Source organism: Trematosphaeria pertusa (assembly GCF_010094035.1).
Source record: "Trematosphaeria pertusa strain CBS 122368 unplaced genomic scaffold BU26scaffold_14, whole genome shotgun sequence".
NCBI lineage: Eukaryota > Fungi > Ascomycota > Dothideomycetes > Pleosporales > Trematosphaeriaceae > Trematosphaeria > Trematosphaeria pertusa.
Genome location: NW_022987225.1, coordinates 986,943 through 1,002,505, shown reverse-complemented (window position 1 = coordinate 1,002,505; position 15,563 = coordinate 986,943). Strand labels below are relative to the sequence as shown.

General features: G+C 53.9%; 7 protein-coding genes across 7 annotated transcripts; 2 read left to right on the top strand and 5 right to left on the bottom strand.

Moving 5' to 3' along the window:
* Window positions 1-56: 56 nt before the first annotated feature.
* BU26DRAFT_522639 (uncharacterized protein) lies at window positions 57-1,471 on the bottom strand. The gene is made up of 4 exons (XM_033829832.1): window positions 1,371-1,471; window positions 1,285-1,321; window positions 926-1,226; window positions 57-873 (listed from the first exon to the last, which is right to left on the bottom strand). The coding sequence occupies exons 2-4, from the start codon at window positions 1,306-1,308 to the stop codon at window positions 125-127; spliced, it is 1,074 nt and encodes a 357-aa protein (XP_033679927.1). The 5' UTR covers window positions 1,309-1,321; window positions 1,371-1,471; the 3' UTR covers window positions 57-124.
* BU26DRAFT_89298 (uncharacterized protein) lies at window positions 1,365-2,133 on the bottom strand. The gene is made up of 2 exons (XM_033836455.1): window positions 2,101-2,133; window positions 1,365-2,048 (listed from the first exon to the last, which is right to left on the bottom strand). The coding sequence occupies exon 2, from the start codon at window positions 2,020-2,022 to the stop codon at window positions 1,591-1,593; it is 432 nt and encodes a 143-aa protein (XP_033679926.1). The 5' UTR covers window positions 2,023-2,048; window positions 2,101-2,133; the 3' UTR covers window positions 1,365-1,590.
* Window positions 2,134-2,405: 272 nt separating this feature from the next.
* Window positions 2,406-3,642, bottom strand: BU26DRAFT_89278 (uncharacterized protein). Its single transcript, XM_033836454.1, has 2 exons — window positions 2,889-3,642; window positions 2,406-2,835 (listed from the first exon to the last, which is right to left on the bottom strand). The coding sequence occupies exons 1-2, from the start codon at window positions 3,439-3,441 to the stop codon at window positions 2,438-2,440; spliced, it is 951 nt and encodes a 316-aa protein (XP_033679925.1). The 5' UTR covers window positions 3,442-3,642; the 3' UTR covers window positions 2,406-2,437.
* Window positions 3,643-7,170: 3,528 nt separating this feature from the next.
* BU26DRAFT_553994 (uncharacterized protein) lies at window positions 7,171-10,042 on the top strand (the record flags this gene model as incomplete). The annotated part of the gene is made up of 4 exons (XM_033832245.1): window positions 7,171-7,310; window positions 7,393-9,370; window positions 9,433-9,499; window positions 9,803-10,042. The coding sequence occupies exons 1-4, from the start codon at window positions 7,184-7,186 to the stop codon at window positions 10,040-10,042; spliced, it is 2,412 nt and encodes an 803-aa protein (XP_033679924.1). The 5' UTR covers window positions 7,171-7,183.
* A 214-nt stretch (window positions 10,043-10,256) lies between these two features.
* BU26DRAFT_89249 (uncharacterized protein) lies at window positions 10,257-10,860 on the bottom strand. Its single transcript, XM_033836453.1, has one exon. The coding sequence runs from the start codon at window positions 10,806-10,808 to the stop codon at window positions 10,452-10,454; it is 357 nt and encodes a 118-aa protein (XP_033679923.1). The 5' UTR covers window positions 10,809-10,860; the 3' UTR covers window positions 10,257-10,451.
* A 608-nt stretch (window positions 10,861-11,468) lies between these two features.
* On the top strand, window positions 11,469-12,485 carry BU26DRAFT_579675 (phytanoyl-CoA dioxygenase; the record flags this gene model as incomplete). Its single annotated transcript, XM_033834459.1, has 2 exons — window positions 11,469-12,102; window positions 12,167-12,485. The coding sequence occupies 2 exons, from the start codon at window positions 11,469-11,471 to the stop codon at window positions 12,454-12,456; spliced, it is 924 nt and encodes a 307-aa protein (XP_033679922.1). The 3' UTR covers window positions 12,457-12,485.
* Window positions 12,486-13,237: 752 nt separating this feature from the next.
* Window positions 13,238-15,339, bottom strand: BU26DRAFT_522636 (DWNN-domain-containing protein). Its single transcript, XM_033829831.1, has one exon. It carries the CDS (start codon window positions 15,300-15,302, stop codon window positions 13,422-13,424), a length of 1,881 nt encoding a protein of 626 aa, XP_033679921.1. The 5' UTR covers window positions 15,303-15,339; the 3' UTR covers window positions 13,238-13,421.
* Window positions 15,340-15,563: the final 224 nt, after the last annotated feature.

Sequence of the window (15,563 nt, the reverse complement as noted above, 5' to 3'; positions counted from 1 at the left end):
AATCGTGCCATGACGCCTTGCGCTTCGCTCCCAAATTGCCCAAAAACGCCAGCGCTAAGTGCTATGAAATGCGCGCTTAAACGTAGATGTGCTCCCAATATCAGATCGTGTTCTCTCAGACTGCTCATCTGTACTCCCTCACCTCTACCTCTCGCTCGCGTAGCTCTCTGGCGCCATTCGCAATCGACCTCGGGGGCGAAGGAGGCGCCGGCAGCGCAAGCGGAACCGTCTCTCTTAGGTCCACATCCCTCTCCAGTTCGCTCACTTCGTGAAACCGACCCACATGGTTGACCAGCGAATCCACGGTGCGGCATATCGCGTCCTGATCTCTGTGCTTGCTACACAGCACACAGGCATATTCTCCGTCGGGTGTATGACACTTGGCCACGAAGCGCTGGCCAAGCCGGAACTCGCGCGTCTGCATTATTTCTTTCTCATAATTGCCGTCTCTGACAAGGATTGGCGTTCGCTTTCCAATCATCCAGAAATCGTCGGATGTGGCATCGACATGCAGACCGCACCCGGGACAGCGGCAGTCACCGCCCGGTGCGAAAGATGCGGCGAGCGGCTTTTTGGGTATGAATTGGAGGTCAAGGCTGTAGCGGCAGTAGAGCGGGTCGGACTCGATGACTGTGGAGGCGCGTTTCGGGGCGGGCAGTGCGCGCTGAGGCGAGGATTCGGCGGATGCAAGACGCTTTTGCTGCTGGCGGAGAGCATCGATGGTGCCGTCGCGAGCGGAGTTAGTGGCTGCGACTATCTTAGCCATGTCGGCGCGGGTAAGCTGGCGGTCGTTGTAGAGGGCATCCTGCAGGACAGTGATGACGGTCTGCTGGAGGGCGATGATTTGCGCTTGGAGTTGGTTCTCGGTGAGGGCTAGACGCAGCATTAGCACTTGTCCATGACAAGATCCAGCCGTTGCGCTTACTGTCTCCCATGGCGAACTTGTTCCCCAGCCGTGCATATCCCTCGTCGTACTGCCTCTGAATGAGGGCGCTCGATTGTTGGAAATTGTTGCCAACCTCGTCCTTTCGTCTCAACTCGGCATCGCGCTCCTTGCTCCGTTTTTCCGCCTTCTGCACGTCTTCACGCAGCTTTTTGATCTCGGCGTCTTGATGTGTGTCCCTCTTGCCCTGCTTCCGCTTATCCTGGACGCGGTCATAGAGACCCATCGATGCAGTGAAGGTGCCGATGAGTGTGGAGGCAAGCGTGGCTATTATGAAGGTTTTCTGCATGAGGCCGCGATTAGGGAAGTCCATCGTGGGTGGCGAAGCGAGGTATCGTTACCTTGAGGTTCTTCTCCTCAATCATATTGGAGTAATTCCTGGGCCTGTCAGCTGCTTGCACCGCGCTGGTAGAGTCCAGACACTTACATGGTAGCAGACGAGGTGAGCCTCTGCCCACCGTTGCAGCTGCGAACACGAGAGCACGAGGCGGCGAGAGCTGAGGTTGGCGCGGAGCAGCGTCCCACGGCAGAAGTGAGGTGAGTCGAGGCCGGCGTCGGGTGAGACGAAGGATGGGGTGGGGAGACGGGAGACGAAAGACGGGAGCACGAAGGGATGGCGGGATACCCGTGTTCAAGTAGGCCGCTCTTCAGGCGCTCCAGGGTCCTCGCCAGCGGGAACGCGGAGGCATTTTATTGCTCAATGGGCCCATTACCCGCTCCATGGTGAGGATCCTGCTGACCGCAAGTTTCGCGTTGTGTTCGCTCGAGCGTGTCGGGCCAGCTGGCCAGTGCGGCCTGACGTCACTGCGCCATCTCCGTGCGTTGGACGACCTGCGGCTAAGCTCAAGCCGGCATCGTCCGTCGGTACTTGGTGGTGCTTCGACGCCGAAAAGTGGAGTGTTTCTGGGGTGAATCGCAGGGTAGGCGGCTGGTGTTGAGGTTTGAGTCTGAAAGGGCGCTGGATGGACATCAGGCTGCAGAAATGGAGAACGCGAGGCAGGCACGGAGGAAGGCTGGGTCACGTGCTCTGCCCCTCCCAACATTTGGAGGCCGGCCGGCTGAGGACCGACGACCGACATTATTGACGAACACAAATGTCGAACGCCTCTACAAGTCTTAGCTTACGGGAGTAGTGGGAGTAACCGTTGACGGCTCACTCACTACTACTCACCGCCGTCCGCGCCAGGATGATCCCGGCCGTCAGTCCCCGCAAAGAGTGCATTGCATTCCCTCTCTTATTGTATTTCGATGCCGGGATGCTTCTTATTGCGTCATACTCCTCTTCTCGTGCGGCATGCTAACCATCCGACTGTGGTGCGAATACTCGCCCAGCATCGGTATCCGAACGAGAACACCGCCCCCAGCACCACTAAAATATTGAACATGATTCGCCGCGAGAGTCGAATCTGTAAGCACATAGTACCGATTTGAAAGGACTGGTTTTCTTTAACCGCTGCCATTACCACAGCTTCGACTCTGTAATGCGCTCTTCCTTCATACAAGGCGAAATGCACCACCAATTATCGCCAAAACAACTAGCAACAGTGAATTAACCTTCCGCAGATTATCCGCACCATCAGGCTGCGAACCACCCGTCGACGTCGGTCCGGCTGCACTTGGCACAATAGTCACTTTGCTGGTATCGATTCGGTCTCCGCTTCCTTCAACTGCCGTCGGCCTCAGGCAAACCAGCTCCAGCTGGATGTCGTCGTAGTTCCGAGGCGTGTAGTTCGGATATCGCGCAATAATGCCAATGGCTGCCCAAGCCATGTACTCCTCCGCAGAATGATACATCAAGTCCGTCGTCCACGGGTAAGACGCATTCCCCGACGGCTTCGGCGGCTGGGCTTTCAGCCACATGTATATGTCGTACGGGTATTCGTCCACGACACCTATTCGCACGTTAGCCGGGGTCCTACTGAGTGTGAGCGCGCGAGATAGATACCTCGGTTCAACATGCTCTGATAGTGGTCGAAAATGCCAGCAGGACAACTCAGATTCGTCAGCGGCGTCGTCTGGAATTTCCCGACGTTGTTGTCAAAAACATTCCGCTGATAATCAGGCGAGAGCACCACTGCCCATTTAAGAACATCTTTGAGGTTGTTCACGCAATCGGCGCCGAGGAGACCCTCACAGCCATTGCTTCCGCCGGAAACCGTACCGGTGGCGTTGGTAAGCAGAGTTGCAAAGTGAGTAGTCCTGTTCGCGCTGGTATCGATGTTGAGAGTCTCGTTGGCGTACTCCAGCCACATCTTTGCTTCGTTCGTGTCGCCGCGATAGTTCAAGGGGTGACCGACGAGGGTGCTGGATATCTCGCCTTCGAAGTACACGCGGAAGCCGTATGCGAAACGCGGGGCCGATGAGAAGAGAGGCTGGAACTCAAAAGACACCGAACCGAATGCGTCGACGCAATCTTGATCTAGGTAGTGGTCGCATTTCCCTTGCGCTGCTACAGCTGCGGAGTGCAGCGCAAGGATCGTGGCGAGAAGGCATTTCATAGCGATTTTCGAGCAGGCGTTGCTTCAATTTTTGTGCCATGTTCCAACACTGCATTATAAGTGAAGCTCGTTTTTGCTGTTCCCGAGGTTGTTGTGGTATGATCTCGTGTTGTGATACGCTGAATGCTTGCAATTGGTGGCCCATCGGTTTTCTTCTATAAGAAAGGTACTTGGCCCGGACGTATTTCGTATCGTCTACACCGTGGTAGGAGGAGAGCGGCATTAGTATACAGGGAGCCATGCTCGCAGTGTGGTCTGATTGGTTATAAAATTAGCTCACGAGTAGAAATTCCCGTGACGACTCGTATCACCAAAGTTTTCCTGCTACTTGGTACTGGTAGTATTCCGTCCATAAGCTACCTTTCCGGTTTTACGTCGACTCGGCAGTGACGAGGTGCAAATATGAGGTCGACTTCCCTCAGCTGTAGGTTGCAAGTCTCCCATCCTTGCGACAGGGCTATCTGGCCTTCTTTTTCGGGCGCGCAATGCAATTATTTGTTTTCCATCACCATAGTTCCTCGAGACAAGGAAAAGTCACCTGAGCGGTATCGGGTAGGGAAGCGATCGTCGATTGAAAGATAAAAGAGCGAGGCCTGCCAAAGAGACAAGTTGGGCAATGGCGCTTAGAAAGCTTCATTGCTAAGAGAATGTCAATGTGAAGCTCGTAGATTAGGACGGGATGGTACAGGATGGATGAAGCAGCGATTTGGTAGAGATGCACGCCGGGGCGGCCCAGTCCAAAGTTTAGGGATCGGCCTCTACGAGGCCCGACGTCTCCCCTTCGAACAACTTCAACTCGCCCCATCCGGGCCGAGGAACAGGCTTCGGCATGTCTACCACCTCGCAACATCATACCAGGGCAAAATTCCTACCTCGCCGACACGACCGGCGCCGGGTCTCGCGCATGTATGAAGAGAAATGCATCGCGCAAGAATTGGGGAACAGAAGCTTCATCTCTGGTGACGAAGCAGCTTGCACGGTATTGAGGCTGTCCAGGTCTTCCAATTCATCTAATCTACCTTCCAAACAACATTCAGCCCGTCCCAATATAAGCCCGAAATCGCACATCTTCGTCGAAACACCGCGCCATTGGCCAAGAGCACTTATACCATATTTCACCACTACTTCCCTTGCGGGGTGAAAGTAGTCCAAGGATCCTCGCTCACTGGCTGATTGAGCCACATGCTCAGTGCCTCTCCGTAGCCGTCCGCCGTCTGCTGTTGCCCATTTGCGGTGCCAGCTTTGGTACTTGCGTTGGCGCTCGCATTCTGGTCTTATCAGTACCATCGGAGTTCAATCGTTGTAAGGACTTACTACTCGGTCGCCGGTGGGACCCCCGTTCCCGTTTCCTTGCGAATGTGCTGCACGAGCTACCGCAGTGGGCGCTGAGGCTTGTCTCTGATTGGAAGGCATGCTGGAAAAGGCTCGAGAACGATTGACTGTTGAGTTTGTCGATATGAGGTTGCTGTCTGTATGTGAGTATAATCTCTGGTTTCTCTCCCCCTTCTTATATTTCTTGACGACTTGTGGCCTCCACATATCCACCGGTACAGCCCCAAACGCCCCCTCCTGATATCATCTCAACTCGATGACTGTCTCGCATGTGCCTTCCACTTGAAGGGTTGCCTAATGCCTACTTTCGATTCTAGCCAGACAGGACTGTCTCCCCTGACCCAATCCAGAAGATTCACTTCCCACTGAGGGCATCTGCAGATAAGAAATGTCCCTTTTAAGACTGCTCTTCCACGGGGAACCGGTGAAGGAGGTCAACTTCATCTTCAATATCTATATATGGATTATATGGTGGCTCGCAGCTCAGCCACTACTGATCATCACCTTACTGCAAACGTAGTCTTGTAACCATCTGAAACAGGAGCTTCCCAGGAACCGGTAGCTGTTGTCGTCTTCAGCAGCCGAATTTCAGGAGATGTCTTTCGTCTAGGTAGAGCGGGCGGCTATCTAGGATCAGCGACCGGTTTCTTCGGGCCGCACCGGTTCTGACCCGGTACGAAACCCTCGCCTGATGCTCACCAATTCGTAAGCATCTCAGGGCGGACAATCCAAGTCCAACTAATAGCATGTAGATCCTCAAAAGCCGCCCCTATTTCCTCACTGCTGTGTCGCCAGCCTTTGGTCAGGCAGACAGGGGATAACCACGATTCTACTGCTTTGAGTGTGGCGCGCTGCATCCATGCATGCGTCGTGCGACCATGCTCAAGAGAAGGCAATCTGACCCCGGCGCTAATTCATAAATCCCCGCTCTTTCATTCGTCACCAAACTCCTAGCAAGGCAGAAAGACGATTTGCAGATACGCGAATGCCTGGATCTCCATCTCATTTCGCAATATGTATGATAAGCTTACAGCGTCCGGCATAGGTGCCAGCCGGCCACGCGCACAGTCGACTTTCTGCTAGGAAGCCCAGGTTCGATAGGTCCTGCTTTCGCTTTGGTACATCCCTGAATCTCTATCGATCCTGCAGCCCCTGGCTCGATTCGATCCTCGTTACTTCTAGCTTGCTCTCGAGCCGTGGAGGATTCAAAACGGCTCGAGCGCGTTACACTCCGCAACGATTATATGCAATCCTCCCGCGATACGAATCAGATACCCCACAAACGCCACTAGAGGCACAGTATTCTTCACAGAACGCTGTCCATATTCCCAGCGAAGTGCCGTCCGGTAACACGCACTACCTCAACTCATAGAGCCGTTTTCCAGACGCCAAGCTTGAGATTCTTGTCGCCATGGGCATCGATGCAAACGAGCTGCAGGTGGTGAAGACCTACAGCTCTCGGAACTTAAAATAAATTGCCGCGGGGCGATACCCGTCGCTAGGCTGCTGGTCTCAGAAAGGGACGAGGCTGTTTCCGTGGATGATTGGAGCCTGCGTCTTCGGTAGCACCGTCAGCGTCTTACTCTGAAACAATATTCAACGTTCCTGGACCCCACCATCACGATAATGAACCTGATCACTCATCGACAACTCAGCGAACCGGCCCCATCGGTTCGCAACGTCGACAGACGAATCCACGGGAGCCGTTGTCCGGCAAGATGTTGCCCTGCGGCATCCATTGCTCGACTTTCTCCTCGGCCGGTTGATGGCTACCTTAGCGCCCGGAACGATACGTCCAGTCACATTCGCATGGTGTGGAGGCGGTATCACATACACAACCTCGCTTCTTGAATATATTGCCCTCAACAGTCCATCGGAGCTTGCCTCAATGCTATCCGGTCTTGCAGCCTCTGGCTCTCAGGTATGAGCGCACGATATTCCTCCGAGGATAGTGTAAGGTTCGTGCAAATTGTATCCTACCTTACTCAGGTAGGCAAGGCGTATACTGGCTGAGAGGTCCATCCTCCACCGCCCCTCGCCATTCTAACTTCGTCATCAAGGCGTGCATTGGATTGCACGCGAAGGTCACATAGCACTACTATGGGCACTACTCTTGCTCCCAACTCTCCTACATTACCGGAACCTTACCAATTTGAGGGTTACGTCGTCATGTGACCCCTCTAAACATTTCCTTTTCGGGACGTGCGGGGTTCTCTTCGACGCCAAAGGTCTTATCCACCTGATACCGGCGCCCGGTGATAACAGCACATCTACATCGCCCCATCATGTCGTCTCCATCTCTTTCCGATGACATTCCTGCCTACCACGTGGCTATACTCTTCAGTGGCACTCCTTGGAGTCTGACCATCTACTGTTCCTCTCATTTACCTGGGTAATCGCACATTTCGCTATGCAATTGGGGCCCCGCATCGATCAGATCGAGACAGCTCCCATTTCCCCAACACGGGGTTCAATCAAGCAGTCGGTACGTTGCGAGAAAGGTGGGAAGCGTAAATCCACGCCAAAGAGTCGCAATGGTATGCCCGTTCAATTTCTATCCCCGCATTGATCTCTTGCTACCGTCAAAGTCAATCAGAGCAAGAAGTCTGATTATCGCAGGATGCATTTCATGTAAAGCGAGGAGAGTCAAATGCGACGAGACGAAGCCTTCTTGCAACCAATGCACCCGTCGCCGTCTCACGTGTGGAGGCTACAGAAAAGATATCAAATGGAGACCTGTCGAGATTGATGAGCCTATCCGCGCACACCGGCTGCAGAACCATGTTAAGAGTCCGATCGAACAACCGCCAACAACAGAGGACTTCTCTTGGATCAGGCTGGGTCCTCTCGATGGCAGCGAAGAAGCTACTTTTCAGTCCAGCCTTTCTTCAGACCTATCCGCTTGGCCACTATCGGATATGGTACATTTTGATTTCTTAGCCCCGAGCTATGATAACAGCCCGCCTTGGGATAGCTTCTCAAGCCTCCTGCCTGTGGAACTAACATGCCGTGACACTGGTCCTCCGGCGGTGAACACGAGTATTGAAGACATGGCAGAGAGCATCGGGAGTATCGAAGTTGGGTCATCTCAGGAAGACTTTTATCTAAACGTCGACCGCTTCAGACAATCCTCGCTTTCTTCCCCAACAGGAAGACAACCCACTCTCACACTCTGTCAGGGCCTGTATCATGGCGCAGACAGCCCGGAGGGAATAGCAGGGCTTTTTCATCAGCAGACCTGTTATATCCTCTCCATTCAAGATGAACCGAGCAAGAACCCATGGAGCGCGGTGATTTGGCCTCTCGTCAAAGACTCTCAAGCACTGTTTCATGCGCTTGCAGCAATGACTTGCTTCCACATAAGCAAAACGAAGCCTCGAATGCGAAATCAAGGCTTGGCTCATGCCCAATGCAGCACACGGGCCCTTGCTGCCGACGTGAGCGCTGGCACGATTCAGATTGACGTAGCGGTGGCAGCGACTCTCGCTCTCGGCTTTGCTGAGACTTGGGACTATCAAAGGTCCTCAACCGGTCTCTATCACATAAAAGGCGCCAAGATTCTTCTACAACAAGCCTTATCTAGTCATGTTTCTTCTCCGGACGCAATGGATCCTCCCAGTCGCCTAAAGTTTCTTACAAATACATGGATTTATATGGACGTCATGGCTCGACTCACCTCCGATAGCGGCAGTCCACCAGATCCGGAACTTCCATCCCTCTACGACATGCAATATCTGTGGCCCACACGGCTTGAGCTTGACCCTCTTATGGGCTACGCGGGAACGTTATTTCCCCTCATTGGCCGAGTTGCGGACCTCGTTGCGCAGATTCGGGCCCGAGGCAGCAAGCGCAACTCTCCAGCGATTGTATCCCAGGCAATAACTCTGAGGCGCGAAGCTGAAGGATGGACGTCGCCTATAAATCTGGAGCAGGTCGATAGCCCGACCTCTAGCATGTCGGACGCTATCCAGACTGCCGAAGCATACCGCTGGTCCACGCTGCTGCTCCTCCAAGAGGCAGTACCAGAGCTACCGAACCTCTCCTCGGTTGGAGAGCTGGCCGCAAAGATCTTAGTATACCTCGCCACAACTCTCGTCGAATCACGCACAACAATTGTACAAATGTTCCCTCTTATGGTGGCAGGGTCCGATGCAGCAGAAGTGGAGGACCGAGAGTTTGTTCGCAGACGGTGGAAAGCTATGTCCAAACGGATGATTACAGGGTTAGTCGACCGATGCCTTGAAGTCACTGAGGAGGTGTGGCGGAGAAGAGACGCATACGAAGCTGAGCGCCGATCAGGCCCCTTCCCTCTTCGACCCCCACCAGAAATTCCGGAGAATGAGCTTTCCTTCGCACCAGAAGGATCACCAGAATCAGACTCGATCAATGTCTCCGGACCCGAGAGGTCTACCACTGATCGGAAGGTAGCCGAAGGGTATAGACGGAATGCGCCCAAGCCGCGAAAACCACCCATGTCGTACGACTTCCCTATGTCCGCAGCATTCAAGAAAGGGGTAGACCCGTTTACACGCAGTGGTTATGCGGAGTACACCGTGAGAGGCAAGCTGCACTGGTTGGGAGTGATGAAGGATTGGAGGTGGGAAGGTCGGTAATCTGCGCACCCCACTCGACGTATGATACGCTAACATTATTTTGTAGTTATGCTCGGGTGACACATTTTAGGAAACCCTATGAGCCAGGAAACGTAGGAGATCTGGTAGCACATGTAAGTTTACGAGAAGTTGCTCCTTCAGCGTTCATGCGTCTTCAGTCTGATCGGTTCATCACATTGCTTCATGGTATTCACACTATACTCTTTCTGCAAACATATTTCCCACATCCTCATTACCGGCACCTACCCCACTAGTAGCTTAATATCCCCAATCCCCATCCGCATATCCTCTTCCTCTCACGGCACAATCTCAGAATTTGTCCTCTGCAGCCATTCCTCCTGCTCCTTCAAAAAGCCTTTGATCCTCCCAGCATCTGTTGACTTCCCCTCCTGATGCTGCTCCTCTAAGGCATCCAGCATCCCTCGCAGACGTTCACGCAAAACCTCAACCCGATATTTGGCCCATTGATAGTACAGCTCGGAATGATTCGTTATAGGCCTGATCGTCTTGAGATCTGCATCATCTGGCACAAAAGGATCGCGAGGCCGGAATGCTGTAATCATGGTGATGCGCTCGGTTCCACCTACGGCCGCGAGCGCCTGGTGGGAGATGCATCGGCCTTGGAGGACGATGGCGCAGCCCTAGAGAATACCTGAGCATGACATTGGTAGGAGAGGAATCGAGGAGAGGCTCACCATCTGCGGCCCGCGCACCTTGAGGATTTCTCCAGTCCCAGTTCGTATGGCCGTTTCTCCGCCAACCATTTTCGAGGCATCGCTCATCATGACCACGCATACGAAGGGGTAGCTGTCATAGTGCCACTTCGTGACAGGTGGCGCCGCATCGACTTTCTTCGACGTGTCCGCGGAACTGGGATCCTCGCTTGAGGTCTTGACCGAGATGTTTATGTTGCCGATTTCGATATCCATCACCGGGATGAGGTCAACGCCCGCAATCTTGGACACTATCTCCAGCGTCTTCGGGCTCGTCCATGCTTCGTACATGAACGGAGCATACCTTTCCACACGTTAGCCGGAAGGCCCATCGGTGCGCATATAGGGGCACTTACTTCGGACAGTGACCACGCAACTGACATCCCGCAAACTCGGTGCTGTGCAGGCAGTTATCCCATACTTCGTTTGTGAAGATCTCACTGCGCATTATGGTGATAGCATTGTTGCTGAAGAGAGGGAACGGTTCTGAGCAGCCCATCGGAGAGATGGCGACGTGTTCGCCACTATGCTCAGACAACCCGAGGTCATTCAATGACAGTGACTTGGGCTCGGAGACATAGCTGAGGTGCTTTGATGGGTCGAATAATTCCTGTGGGGCTGTGCTCCATGGTCGGAGTTTCTCCTGGATGATGGGCTGGGCCTTGAGATTTGGTGTGGGCGCTGGAGTAGGAGCAATGGTTTCCGCCATTATTGGTTTTACCAAAGAAGCTGAAATGGTGGCAAGACGTTGGAGTTCTTAGAGGAGAAGGTGGCCGTCGATGTTGAAGGGCTTTCGTTACACGATGTGGTCAAGCTTATCAACTTGAAGCCTTTCTGAAGGCCAGCTCCAACTCGATGCCACTTCACGATGCCGTTATCAATTCGTATCAAACTGCTCCTTGGGGCATCCCGAACTTACTGCATATGGTAAGCCCATCGTTGGTCCAGGCCCTCGTTTAGTCCGAATATCTCCACTTACCCAACCAGGCAATCGAGTCCATAGACTCTGTACCCCTGATTGGTCAAAATGGATGACATTTGGAAATAATCATGCTCGCTCACCACCAGCGAGCAACATGTGCGCTCTTCGTATAGACCTTCCAAGGTGGCACTGATATCGTTTAGGAATGCTCAGAAAGATGCGGAGTTGGGACGATGGTGGTTCCGACTGGTCTGCCTCAAAGACTATCAATGGTGTCCTCGTAAGCTTCAGGCCACTTTCCTCGCTTTTTGCTCTGACCGATAAGAGGTGCAAGCTGACTCAAGTATATATCTCTTAACTAGGTCCTATGGAAGTTGCTCATCTCCAAACCCACGGTCCCCTGAAGATCAAGCCTAACCACTATCCCTCCATCAAACGGCAGCAAGCATGGCCATATCCGTCCCCCTCCCCATCCCCGCCTCCCACAAACCCAAAACCTCCATCGCCAAACTCCCCGCCACCGCCCCCATCGACGACATCCTCCACATCATCGAGCGCGATGGCGGCATCATCCTAACTGACTTCGCCACCGCCTCCGAACTCGCCGCCATCGACGCAGACGTCGAATCCCACCGGCAGCGCACCCGCTCCACCGAACACAGCGCCCTACACATCATCCCCAAAGAGACCCTCGCCGTCCCCGGGCTCGTCGGGAAGTCCCCCACCGTAGCCGCACTTTGCGAAGCGCCAGTCCTTGAATCCCTGTGCAGCAACATCCTGACGGAAGAGTTCAGCATCATCCGCGAGGACGCGATCGAGCACCATAGTATCGATCCGCTTCTGAGCCTCAGCATCACGCTGCATATCGGGTACGGGGCGCCGCGGCAGAAGCTGCACAGGGACGATAACGTGCATGGGATACGACATGGAGGGAAGTTTGAGCTGAGCAAGGCGAGCCAGTTTGGCGTGTTGATTGCGGAGACGAGGACGTGTAGGGAGAATGGGGCGACGATGTTTATTCCGGGGAGTCATAGGTGGGATGACGAGAGGAGGCCGAGGGTGGAGGAGGTGTGTTTCGCTGGTCAGTGGGCCCTTTTCATTCCGTTCTATCCCTCCCATATACGCAAGCTGATGGTTGGAGGAAGAGATGGAGCCCGGCGAAGCGCTCGTTTTCCTGGCCTCGTGCTATCATGGCGGCGGACATAACTCTATCCCTGGCGAAGTGCGTAAGGTACATGGGTTGTTCTTCATCCGGGGTACGCTACGCACGGAGGAGAACCAGTTCCTCGCTGTCCCGCGGAGTAAGGTACTGGGTATGAGTGAGAAGATGGTGAGCCTGCTTGGGTATAAGAAGCCGAGCAGTGTGTTGGGGATTGTGGAGAACGAGGATCCGAGTGCGGATTTGAAAGGCGTGCTGGAGAGGGCTTATCAGTAAGGAAGGACCTTCTAAGGAGTGAGTTAATGTAACATGGTATCATTATGTGGAACTGTTGGGGTCTTTTACGAGTGATTTAACGGAGCCCCGAGTAAGGGCTTACGCAGCATGTACAACAAGTTGGAATTTTGAGCATGCGCAGATACTAAGTTAACGTCTATTCCTGGAACGATGAAACGTGTCAGAGCCCCAGAGAAGTGAATACGCACTACTCTAGGCTCTCTCCTTCCCTCCTTCAAGACCCTACCGCATTCTACTAATCGCTAATGTTTCTCCCTCTTCTACTCAAACTAACCACAAAGATGACCTCCCTAACGAACTTAAACCAACCCTCACATCTACCGCTCTCGCACTTCCTTCTTCCCATAGCTTCGCCACTCACACAGCTCTTATCACAGCCCGGCCTAGGCACACCTCACTAGAGCAGCGGTATACCTTTGCATTGGCATACCCTCGTTTCACAGTAATATTGCGCACTTTTTCTGCTGTGTGTGCCTCATCACCTTCGTGCCCGTGATGGCTGGCACGTACGTGCGCAGGATAGGTGGGGTGGAAGGAAAGGTAGGCAATGCGACCGTGTCATTCGCGAAAAGAAATTTTACGCTGAACCACAGAAGATAGGTGCGCACGAACCGACGATTGACGCTTCTTTATAGTAGTAGTAGTGTTGGTGTCCTTGCGTCAACTAAAGAAGCAATGGATTTTGGCATAGTAGTTCGTAGGGTTATCACAACGGACCGCATGATCGAAGCACCCAGACCACCAATAGAGTCTTGAATGAGTAAGGATTTCCATTTCACTACTCGCTATGCACATGCGAAAGATGTGTGAAAGCACACATGAAGCTATCCACAGCCAGCCTTCCCATCGGCCAGCCATCCGAAAACGCCCCATACCAGTACCATGCCGCGAAGAAAGGCCAAAGCCAAAGACGAGATGAATCGAGAAGACCGCCACCGCAGCGCCTAAACGTAGTGGAAATCCGGCGCGCGCTGTTTCCGATGCCTATTCTGTCGATGCGGATTCACCGGTTTCCGCTCGTAGGCGTCCTGCTCCGTGAAGTTTTGGTTCGAGGTGTTGCCGTAGCCTTGGGTCCAGCCGCTGCCGTTCATACCGTAGCCTTGGTTGTTGTAGCTGTTCATATTGGCGTTGTGCATCGGCATGTTCTGGTTCGGCATGTTTTGGTAGTTGTTTGGAGGATAGGCCATGTTGTTGAAGTTGTTCGGGGCGTTGCCGTAACCCTGATTCCAGCCGGTGTTCGGGTATCCCTGGTTGTAGCCCTGCGGGTAGCCGCCCATGTTTTGTGGATTCATGTTCGGAGCGTTCATCATCATCGGGTTCATCGGCATGCTCATGCTCATGCTCATCGGCATATTGCCATTGGGCATTATTGGCATGTTCGGGATATTCGGTGGCATGTTCGGCATGTTCCTTAGGACTTCCATGTCCTGGATCCAGCCTTGTGTACCTGCTACCTGCTGGTCTTGGGCTTGACGCGACTGCTGTTCCTTTTGTTGGCGCATCGCCTTCGGGGCGGTAGGAGGCTTGATCTCAGTCGGAGGGTCCTTTCGCTTTTTCGACGTCGTTGAAGTGTCAGTATCGGAGCCGTTACCGCCAGCACCGGCACCTGGAGTAGACGACGATGTGGGGTTTGCTGCAACAGTCAGAGGGGATTTGACATTGGAAGTTGATTGAGAAACACTACTGTTACTCGGCTTAGGCGATGTAGAACCAGTAGGGCGCACGGAAATGTCATCTTTATTGTTAGGGGGTGTGGGGGATTTTGCGGCCGCCTGGGCCTCCTCCTTCGCCTGCTGTTCCTTGTCCAATTTCTCCTTTGCCTTCTCGGCCTCGTAGACCTTGATCTGCTGCACCATGTCCTCATCGGTAGCAAGATCATCAATCAGAACGCCCTCCTTTGAACAGTTCGGACAAACCAAATCTCCATCCGCCAGCGCATTCTCGATGCAGTCATGGCAGTACGTCTTACCGCAGCAAGGCGTTTTCACCGGATCCACGAACATGCGCTTGTCGATCGGGCACTCAAGACCCCTCTCACGCACCTCTTTGTGCGCTGCATCAACATTCGCAGCCTGTGCCTTGGATGCATTTGCCTTCTCCTGGAACTTCTCCCAAGTCCTTGTGTCCGTCATGACCTGCACGTATTCTCCATCCGCGTTCAACATAACGCCGCGCGCGTCCTCCTCATCCACAGGTTTCTCGACGGTCTTGAGGAAGGATCGGGGAATGCCGGTGGTGCGCTTGGCGCGGGGCTGGGGTTTGAAATCGGGGTCGTCGTTGGTCGGGCATGCTTGAATCCAGTGGCCCTTCTTCTGGCATCGGTAGCAGACATAGCCCGGTGGCGGGTCGTGTGTCGGGACGTTGACCGGCTTCTTCTTGTGGAATACGGGCTTCGCATGCGCTAGCGTCTCTTTCTGCGCATCCCAGACTTGTGCGGACTCTGCGAGGAAAGCAGCTTCGGCGTCCTGCTCTGTGAGGGCGGCGCCGGGGGTTGGGGTGATAGTGGGCTTGGCATCGGCCTTCTTGATTGCTCTCACGGGAGCACGACCGGAAACGTAGCGAGCGGCTCTGCCATGACCGCGTGCGGCCGGCCTGCGGACCGCGATGACGGTACTTGATCGTGAGATGATGGTAGTGTCGTCGTCATATTCAGCTGTGGGTTGGTCTTCGGGGTAGAGGTGGAGGTCGAAGTCTGAGCCATCGCCGAGGCCTGATGCTTTGATGATGTCGTGCTTCAGCTCGAAGACAGAGATGCCGGTGCCCTCGAAGGTGATGCGCTCGGGCTCCCTAGAGTTCTTGAACTTGTAGAAGACGGAGGACGTCATGTTGGTGGTGTGGTTGTGGTGGTGGCGTGTGTGTCGAGAGTGAGGTTGAGCGATGGAGAAGGGCAAGCGGGAACAATTGAAGTAGCAGGCCGAGCGCCAAGCCTTTGTCAGCCGCACGGACCACTTGAACCTGGAAACCCCGGAACCTTGGAACAGCCCAAAGCACGTGCGACGCTAAGCCGGCTATTGTTTCTTTGTTGAAGCCATTCACACGTCTTTATTCACAAGCACCAACAGAATGTAGAAGATTTTAGACGAATG